At 45.5% G+C, this 9,533-nt stretch overlaps 1 protein-coding gene across 4 annotated transcripts in view; it reads right to left on the bottom strand.

Moving 5' to 3' along the window:
* Nucleotides 1–6,696, bottom strand: part of LOC100277104 (uncharacterized) — an 8,146-nt gene extending 1,450 nt beyond the window's left edge. The window contains exons 1-14 of one of the 4 annotated variants that reach the window (XM_020542014.3): nucleotides 4,877–6,696; nucleotides 4,438–4,619; nucleotides 3,164–3,501; nucleotides 2,943–3,017; nucleotides 2,252–2,287; nucleotides 2,033–2,144; nucleotides 1,863–1,933; nucleotides 1,587–1,717; nucleotides 1,365–1,430; nucleotides 1,103–1,203; nucleotides 765–824; nucleotides 638–671; nucleotides 400–498; nucleotides 259–318 (exon numbers count right to left, since the gene is read on the bottom strand). In XM_020542014.3, the coding sequence (XP_020397603.1) occupies nucleotides 259–318; nucleotides 400–498; nucleotides 638–671; nucleotides 765–824; nucleotides 1,103–1,203; nucleotides 1,365–1,430; nucleotides 1,587–1,717; nucleotides 1,863–1,933; nucleotides 2,033–2,144; nucleotides 2,252–2,287; nucleotides 2,943–3,017; nucleotides 3,164–3,478 (1,160 nt within the window). In that variant the 5' untranslated portion in view covers nucleotides 3,479–3,501; nucleotides 4,438–4,619; nucleotides 4,877–6,696. Of the gene's footprint in view, nucleotides 1–258; nucleotides 319–399; nucleotides 499–637; nucleotides 672–764; nucleotides 825–1,102; nucleotides 1,204–1,364; nucleotides 1,431–1,586; nucleotides 1,718–1,862; nucleotides 1,934–2,032; nucleotides 2,145–2,251; nucleotides 2,288–2,942; nucleotides 3,018–3,163; nucleotides 3,502–3,634; nucleotides 3,885–4,437; nucleotides 4,631–4,876 lie in introns of those variants that run through there. The other 3 variants (XM_020542015.2, XM_020542016.3, NM_001176717.2) reach the window with 3 other exon arrangements.
* Between the last annotated feature and the right edge of the window lie 2,837 nt (nucleotides 6,697–9,533).

The raw sequence follows: 9,533 nt of genomic DNA, 5'->3' as shown, positions 1-9,533 counted from the left end.
TGTTAACTGAATCTAAAACCCTTTAATTATTTTTATTTCTTCTTGATATGAAGTTGGTTCCTCCTAGGTTGGTCTTGTTTTTCATTTTATTTAAACCCTTTACTTCACTGAATATGTATAACCCTGAAATGTTACACCCCTTTATGTTCTGAACAACTGTAAACTCCAGGGTCATCGTGTGAAACTGGGGGTCATTGTGCTGTCGATGCAAGTAGAACCTTCCCTATGCTATAAATTAAGCAGAAAGTGAGTAAATACCAGTTATGCACCACGGTTTTAGGGTCCAATTTGTCTCCAAAACTGTTAAATGTCTCTTCCCTGTGAGCATGAAACTTTGTCAGTTAAATTTTAATGGCTAGCAACTTATTGGAACCTGCAAAATTGTCGAATAAGGGGTACCAGTTTATGACATCGTAGCCATGTGATATCGCGATCTTTTGAGATCTCAATACAAAATCTCTGTATGCGTCTGATACGTTCATATGGTTATTATTCAACCTATAAAAGGATTGTCTTGAATTAATTGACTGCTACAAGAACAGGACCAATTTATTTTCTACTGCATGAATAAAGGAAGTCATAAAAAACATCAGGTTAGTTGTGAAATTGTAAGTTCACATAGCGCATAGAGATATACCATCCTTCAATATGGGGTGTTCTGGTCCAGCAGCCTGAAATTCAGAGAAAAGAATGGATGTGTGATCCATAGATCTATAGTTCGGTCACTGCGCTATATCAGTGGTAAATGCAATGGTTCTGCTTACTTGTGTTGACTTCATCACCTCCTAAGTGGACAAATTTGAACTTAAAAATCTTGCTAAAATCTGAAAGACAACATTAATGGTGAACTCTGTTAGACTGCTGTGTAGGGTACTCGGATATTTACTTTTTTCCAATACTGAATTAGTGATTTAATGCAGATAATTTGCCCATTATAGGCGTTCCCGATTTATAATAGCTTGATCTTTCATGCCATTCCCAAGACTAGTGATCATTTGAAATAACTAGCTTAGGAGCGACTTCAATTTTGTTAACAATTTGGGCTGCCTTTTTTTTACCCTTAGCCTCAGTGAAATTTAACCGGATCGTTACAATGTACCACCTGAAAGAATGCCATCGATGACTTCAAACGTGAAGTTTTTACTGACATCAAGTGGTTCTCTGCAGCTTTCTGATGGCCATAATGCTGGGTAGCCGATACCCCTGAAAGGTATAGTTTTCACAATTTCAGCCTTGCATTCATATTAGTCAAACTGCACTTGTGAAATTTTTAATGGCTTCAATAAAAAAAGGGTTTTGCCCTCCAAACGATTTCATGTAATTTCGAAGCACATCGGACATCTGAACACAATGAAATTTCTTACCATGAGCGGGCATGGCCAGGAACATCAATCTCAGCCAACACATTTACACCTCGCTTCTCGGCATACCTGCAAAGTGCCGTTTGACCAATACACTCGCTATCAGTGAAGTTATCTTTAGTATGTTCCACCGTTCTGAAGGGAGTTACCTCCGAATTTTCAATCTTTATATGGTATTGGTCTATTCTAAAGTTCTGTGATACTGATAATGAAAGCAGAACGCACCGTACAATGTCAATAGCATCAGACATCGTATATCTCTCTGAATAAGAGTATGAACCGTTCCACAGTTTGGGGTATGAGGGTATCTCAATGGGAAACGACTGCTCGTCCACGATATGCCAATGGAGAACATTCTGTATGACGGAAGAAATAAAACAATTGGCACCAATAAGAAACTATTCAGCGAGCATAGACAGTTAAAATAAAAATTCAAACTTTTCTGTAACTTATGTGTCAATCAATTAGAATTTAATGCAGATTAAAAAATACCAAACCTACCAATTTGCTGTAAGCCATTGCATCAATCACTCCTTTGATTGTCTTAACAGGGAGGTAGTGTCTCGCGGTATCTGCAGGCAAGCATAAATTAACGTTGTTTTGATCGCTCGCTGGACGTCCACACTGTTGACATCTGATATGGATAAAAAGGAGGAAATGCTGGATCTAACCAATAAGCAGTCCCCGGTAGGGAAACCTGGGTCTGTCGGTTATTATCCAAGGAGCCGAGTTGAGCTCAATGAGCCGCGATGTGAAATCGAAGTAACATAACTGACCAAACGTCTGCATTGATTAGAAAAAAAAAAACTAGTGTTGGACTGCATCGTTGTGGGGCATCTTTCTTGCACTTGTTGCTTGTAACTCTATGAACCACATGAAGTACTTAATACCTGCAAGGCTTGAAGCGCTCCAAACACTGTTTGAGCCTACAAAACATTGTAAAGTGTCATTAGTATGAACCTATTTAAGCGACTTAACTGTGTATGCAAATGTTAAGTGCTATTTCTGCATTTGTTTCACTTTCTCTTGATACCCGATCCCCGTGTCATAGCAAATTAACAATGGAGAACCTAGATAGGTTGTGGAGTTCACATTTCATAGCCAAGTTGACATTACATGATAATACCTATTTACTGACACAGCTTGTTTTTTTAAAAGAAGGGGCAAAAGGTTTGCCGCTCCGATCTATATTAGAACGGAAAGAGAAATACAAACTCCAAGGAACTTAAGGTAAAGGAAACGAAAAACAACAAAAAAATGAACAGAAAAGGAAAAAAAGAAAAGAAGAGAAAACAGCCGAAGCCAAAGAAAAACCACTGGGCCAACTGACACAGCTTGTGCCTTTCTTGTAAACGTCCATCTGATGTATTGTGTGAATTTGTATTGTTCAGAGATTTAATAGGGAAAGGGTCTATTTAGGAGGGTTTAATTAGGACGACATTATGCATGCTACAAAAATGTTCTGAAGGCTTAACATGGTGCAAGGAAGTTCTGAATCCATCTTCAAGGAGGGAACAGGGGGTAAGCAGTTCTAACGTATTTTCAGACAATGCAGCTATACATTGAACTTTTTTTACTAACCTGGATCTGTGCATACAGTGGGTCTCCTGTCGTTGGAACAGTCAGGTTATACGACTCATCTGCCCCAAAGCTAAGCTGCAGAAGAAGACGAAGAGCGCAAAGCATCACCAATTTTTTATTTTTTTTACTTTTGAAGTGAAAGCATCAACATAAACAGACGTCTCAATCCGTAGATGAAATGAACTAATAGACATATAAAAAAAATCAAGCGAGCTGATTACCTCGTCTTCAGGTGTACGCACAACCACATTAACGCAGGTGAGAACCGAGGAGCCTGGGTCGATTCCGTCGATGACGTGGTTCAGCGTGATCAGGTCAAGCATCCGCTGGAACGCGTCCTTGAGGATCGATTTCTCGTCGGAGTACGTGCTCCCCACCATCGACATGGTGATGTCCTTCTTGACGTAGAGCTTCTGCGTCCCGTGCGACACCGACTGCGGCATCGGCCACAGGTCGATGCTGTCGGCGGCGGCGCAGGGCCCGATCGCCAGGAACGCGAGGAGCAGACTCAGAGCCAGAGCCGCCGCCGGCGCCATATCTCTGCAGGAACTGCAGATACCTGGTAGAGCAAGAAAAGAACCAATGAGAACAAGAAGAAGAAGTGATGATGATGATGATGGGGATGGGGAGACGAGCGAGAAGCTGCAAGGAGGAACGCCGCAGCAGTCTGCCCGCAAGCGCGAGGCGAGTACCCTTTTGTTTTGTTCTCTCGATCGATCGATCGATCTTGCTTCCTACACCTGTTTGGAAGGGAAGCAATGGAGAGAGTATTTGGGTCCTATCTTAGGACAGGGACGAACGACGAGGAGGTATATGAGGAGGAGCAGAAGCATGATGCTGCGAAGCGGGGTCAAGGAGTGGGTAGACGGAAGGAAGAAAAGGCATGCACAGCACAAGCACAGGCAGGCCCTGGTGGTCTGCAGTCTGCTGCGCTTCGGTGACCCAAATCAGGTACGGATGGGCAGACAGACAGTCAGGACTCAGGTCAGCTCACAGACGCTACCTAATTTTGGTAGCAACTCCGCTGCATATATAAGGCCACCATGGTCTGCGTACATTTATTTTTGGTAAATGTTGTACGTGCATAAACGGGCACGTTCTGCCTTTGCGTGCTAGCAATTTTCTGTTGTAATTATAATACGAACCGGGCGTAGAGAGGGATGGTTTAGTGATTATATAACGTACTTATATTCTTTGGCATCTGAAGAGTGACGGAGGGTCTGTTTGGTTCATTTTTAACAACTTTTTTTTAAAAAAAATTGACCGTGGAAAGAATCTGGCAGTGAAAAATAAGATTATGCGGTAAAGATGAAGTGATTCAAAAGTTCAGAATCTAGAAAACGATGGATTACTACTATCGTGACGGCTCGACCGATTTTATGTTTATTTTGATTTTGGATGGTTTTTATCAAAACCATTTTTTATGAAAACGAGTTAAAAAAATCAAATGTTTAATAGTCTGCAGCAACTTTTGGTGACAAGATGGAAAAAAAACCTGGACCGTAGCCGTGTGGTGGCGAGATGGCGGTAACGGGGAGGTGCCGCGGGCCGGGGCTAGCAAAAAAGCGTGACAGGCGTGGTAGGTTGATCACAAGCTCTTGGCCCTTCTCACTGTCCGCCGCCGAAGCGTGACGTTGCTGCACTCGCTCGTACTTCCCTGTCCCAAACTTTCGTTACCTTCAAATAAATTTATCGTAAGGATATAATCGATTATTCATCCGATGGTACTAATTATATATTAAATTTTAAAAGTTAAAAATATTTGAGTTTCCGCGAAATGTGAATGATATTTATTTTTGGGATCAAGGGAGTAGTTTGTTGGCCTTCTTCACTGTTCTTTTTTTATACAAAGGAAACATTTTTTAATTAATAACCAAAGACAATACATCAACAAAACATGAATTAACGTAACATCAGGATTGGTATCGACCTACCTCACCTCAGGTGGTGATGGTGCTGGTTTGGTGCATGACTTTTGCAATAAGCAGGGTCCAGATGTCACATCCGAGTAGAGCCTCTTTCTTTTAGAATGTGTTTCGTTGAGGAGTGGAGAAGAATACAGTAACTTCATTTTAATTTTTAGATGTTTGGTTTTCAACAAAAGAGGAGTGAAATAGGTCCTAAAGTATATATATAGAAATTTATCATAAATATTTAGAATGCTCTCGCTCCACAGAAACAACCGGATGCGAGAGTTCTTTCGAAAGCGAGCGCTTTCCTCCCTCTCTTACCCTCTACACTCATATAGCTCTCCAATCAAACACAGAATGAGCGGCTCTGTTCTATTCTACTCTCCAACCAAACAAAAAAATAGAGCGGCTCTGTTCTGTTTGCCAAACGCGAAATAAAACGACTCTATTCTCAAAAACTGGAATGAAGCTACTCTATTCTAGTTGACTCTACAACTAAAGGCAGCCTTAGCTCCTCCACACCGAAGGTACGCCATTCTCGACAAGTTGATATACACAGTCTACGTGTTGCTCGTATATAAAAGTGAAACATGAAAACAAACTCTATCTTATATTCTATTTAAAACTTTACTTTACAAACAGTTCTATATCCTTTGTTTTACACACTCACGCACGGCCCACAAACATGGACCGAAATTATCGGTTTTCTCTTTTTAGGCCGATATACTATTGTTGCGCAAAGTTGGGCTGACCTGGCAAATGAAGCTAAAACTGGATCGCATTTCCACGATGGTCGTTTCAGATAGGCAAAAGATGATTTGTCCTGTACGTAGCCAGTTTTTTGCCGATGCATGGTAGTAGAAAGCAGGTTGATTAAACCTAATTGCCTGAGCCTCCAATCCAATCCGATCTTGATTCCAGATGCAGATAGACAGGTTGGTAAACGATCCACCAGCTCTGCCTGCCTCCAAATGGCTGCAGATTCAGAAACGGGGTAGCTAGCTTTGGTCTCGGTATTAATTACTGAAACACTCTATGGAAGTGAGGCTAAGTTTCGGTGTTCGCCTACTCAGCGAGTTTCAGTTGTGTGGGAAGTGAGGCTATCAGGCTAACAGTTCATGAAGCAGTTAGCAAGGCTACCAAGCGTGCGAGAGGCATGCGCTTTCTGCTGACAAAACCACCAGTCCACCTGCGCAGGACAACACAAGGTTGACTGTAGTGCAACGCTGTCAACCAGCATCCTATCCAGACCTGAAGGTACCGTCGTCGTCAGCGCACCTGAGATGTCACGCACGCACTGTAGCCGATCCCGTGCGTCCTTCTCGCTGCGAGAAGGGCTTACGTCTAGATCGGGATTGAGATGGATTAAGGAGAGATTTAATCCACTAAATAAGACTTGTTGTTAAGTTTCAACTTTTTTTATTTCCAAAATAGTTTGAGATGGAAAGTATAATATACATATATTCGAATGAAGTTGATGTCGGTGCCTGTAAAATCAATGCCTTTGAAAATAGAAATATTTTTGTTCAAGCAAAGGGAGTTTCTTTTTTTTTTTGAGCAAAACAAGAGGCCGAGGAATCCTCTACTAAATAACTAAACTCAGTTTGTAGATTAAGGGCTTGTTCGGTTAGCTCTCACTCAATCCATATGGACTGAGTGGAATTGGGTAAGTTTAAAACCCAAGCAAGCTAAGTCAAATTTCTTCTCAATTTTTTCCAATCTCATCTAATCCATAGGTAACGGGATTAACTGAACAAAACCTAAGTCTACTACAAGTGAAAGAAACTGTACAAAATCTAAAGGAACAATTGGATCTATACCATTAAAAGATCCAAACTTTAGATATATACCATGAACCCCACATGTCATTGACTCATGTGGACCCACATGTAAGTGAGATAGTAATGGTATGGATCTAAAGTGGTGATCTTTTAATGGTATGGATCCAAATTTCCCAAATCTAAAAAGAAGAAAACCAGTCCCAAGAAAAGATTTCTCTGAGGACATTCACCTAAAAACTACAAGAGCAAACTCATCGCAAAGACTACTCCGTCCATTCCTTTTGCTTAACCTGTTTTGCCATGAGTTCATCGACGACTGCGTCCCAAATGCGCATTCATCGGAACAATTATAGATGTCCAATAAGCACAAGGCCCGCGAGCCCGGCACGAAGCCCGCTTTTTGGGCCCGGTCCGAGCCCGGCACGGCCCGGTTATATGCGGGCCCGGACCGGCCCGGCACGAATAAGCGGGCCGGGCTCGGACAGGAAATTAGGCACGGTGGGCTAGCCCGGCACGGCCCGTTTAGCTCTAAGCCCGTTAAGCCCGCTTTTTTTACACTAAAACGTGCTTTTCGGCCCGCATAGCCCGCTTTTCGGCCCGTTTTTTTCGTGCTAAACGGACCGGCCCGGCCCGTTTAGGCCCGTTGCGGGCCGGGCTCGGACAAGAAATTGAGCCCGCGTGCTTAGCCGGCCCGGCCCGGTTTTTTAATCGTGCCTGGCGGGCCGGGCCCAAAACGGGCCGGGCTTCACCGGGCCCGGGCCGGACCGGGCCGGGCGGCCCGTTTGGACATCTCTAGGAACAATACAACGACGTTGAATACTGAAATACTCCCTCCCTCTTTCAGCTCTTTCTAGCTCTCTTTTTTTCGTCCACTAGTAAAATGCCCATACTAACAATATAATAAAAATAATTATAATCAAAATAAAGTGAATACACATGAAGAATCCTGCCAAAAGAGATAGGGATGACGAGTAGAAGAAAAAAATCTAAATCTTTGTTTGATATGGTGTTAATGCTAACGCTATGACAAATCAGAATGAAGTTCTACAGTAACTCTTAATGCATGATTCTGCACACAAGCGATCAGGGAAAAAAGTGTAACCATTCCTTGTAAACTCCACCCACAAAAAGCTACAGTATATCATCTTGGAAAGGGATAAAAGACCTGGATTTCTCAAGTAACATTTGATTTCTTTTATTGGTGTTTATATGAGTTCTTTATCTCACAGAAGAAAAAGGACAGAAACCTAGTATTGCAGATGTTCTAGATGCCAGGGCGTTTTTGACCCCTGCGCGATAGTACTTATTAACGAGCTGGCCCCTGCGCGATAGCGCAGTTGGCCACGAGGCTGGTGGTGCCGTACACGGGCAGCTCGTCGGCGCCGGCGCCACGAAGGCTCTCCAGCTCGAAGAGGTCGGAGCTGGCGTCGCTCCCCTCCTCATCCTCCTCCAGCTCCTCGAGGCCCCGCACCAGCTCCTCCACCCTTCGTCGCACCACCGACGCCTCGGCTTCAGGGTGGAGCCGCACCGTCGTCGGCTCCGACGGCTGCGGTGCGTCAGCAGCCTTCGCAGCGCTCGTGGTCGACATGCGTGGAGGCTGCGAGATTTTGGGCGGAGGGGTCGTTCTTGCCGGTGCCGGAGCCTTGGGCTTCCTTTGGAGGCGCGCTGAGGAGAAAAGAGCCTTGAGTGCGCATGCGAACTTCGCCGGCGACGACGGCGGCTGTGGCCCGGACGATGGTGGTGGCACTGAGGCCCTTGGTCGGATTCTTGCAACGGGGAAACATGGCCTGGCCTTCTTCTTTGGTTTGCTCTTGGGTGGCAGCGGGGTCGCCTCCTCCGTGTCCGTGGCGACGGATTCCTCTGACAATGACACCCGCGGCGGGGCCGGGCCGTGGCGGCGGCACGTAGACTCGATACCTACGGTCGACGCCGACGAGCAGGAGAGGCTGCTGTAGCTAGCAGCCGACGAGTCAGACGACGACGCGTACCCCGACCCCGAGTGGCGCGGGCGCGCAACTCCCGCCTCCCGCCGGCGCCTGTCCCTGTCCGCGGTCGACGACGATTGCCTGCAGGGCTTGGGCGCCGCCTTGTTTGTCCACCAGAACTGCGCTGTCGCGGCCGCGGCCGCCTTCTCCTCTACACTCCCACGCGCGACGTCAACAACGACATCGGCGCCGTCGCCGTCGTCGAGGGAGCGGTAGATGGCGTCCAGGAGCGACGCTGAGAAGGAGCGGCTGGACGGCTGCCGGCGATCGTGTGTTCGTGCGTGAGATGAAGTGATCCAAATAATATTAGCCATAAGATGCGTTTCAGTACGAGAGAGTTGATCTGGGACGTTGGTTTTAAGAGTGGGATTTGTCCGGAGGTAATAAGCTGGGTGGAGTTAGCTTAGTTTGTGAGAGTGTGGGATGTTTGGTAGGGTGTACTTAGCTTAGTTCTAACTGGTGGATTTAAGGAGTAGAGACTAGGCTATAGGGGCGGACCTCGGAGGCCTCTTCAACTTGGCAGGTGGCTTGGGCTGGTCGGAAGGCCTATTGGTGCGAGTGAGCCCAGAGGCCCAGGGTTTCGCTGTCACCGCACACCTCAGCGAGTCTGGTGCCGGCGGCTGTGACGAGGACAGCAGCAATGCAATGGCGAGAGGAACTGGAGGACGGGTAAGCGAGGGCACGTGAAGCCGTTGGACGCAGGGTGGAGGTGAGTTCTCGAGTCCTATATTTGCGGATGGGCTTTCTTTGCTTAATTAGGGTTTGACTTGGTGCCGAGTTCAGGGTAATCGTGTGGATTTAGTAGGCCTTATGAGCTTCCATTGCTGGGTTTTCATGCGAACTGGTGATTTTGTAAGAGGCTAAGGGGGTGGGCTCTGCTGGAATTTCTTTGAACGTGGAAGTTACGAGGCACAG

The sequence above is a fragment of the Zea mays genome, chromosome 8 (genome assembly GCF_902167145.1).
Source record: "Zea mays cultivar B73 chromosome 8, Zm-B73-REFERENCE-NAM-5.0, whole genome shotgun sequence".
NCBI classification, from domain to species: domain Eukaryota; kingdom Viridiplantae; phylum Streptophyta; class Magnoliopsida; order Poales; family Poaceae; genus Zea; species Zea mays.
The sequence above is the reverse complement of the archived record's forward strand: the minus strand, read 5'-3'. Positions and strand labels throughout refer to the sequence as shown.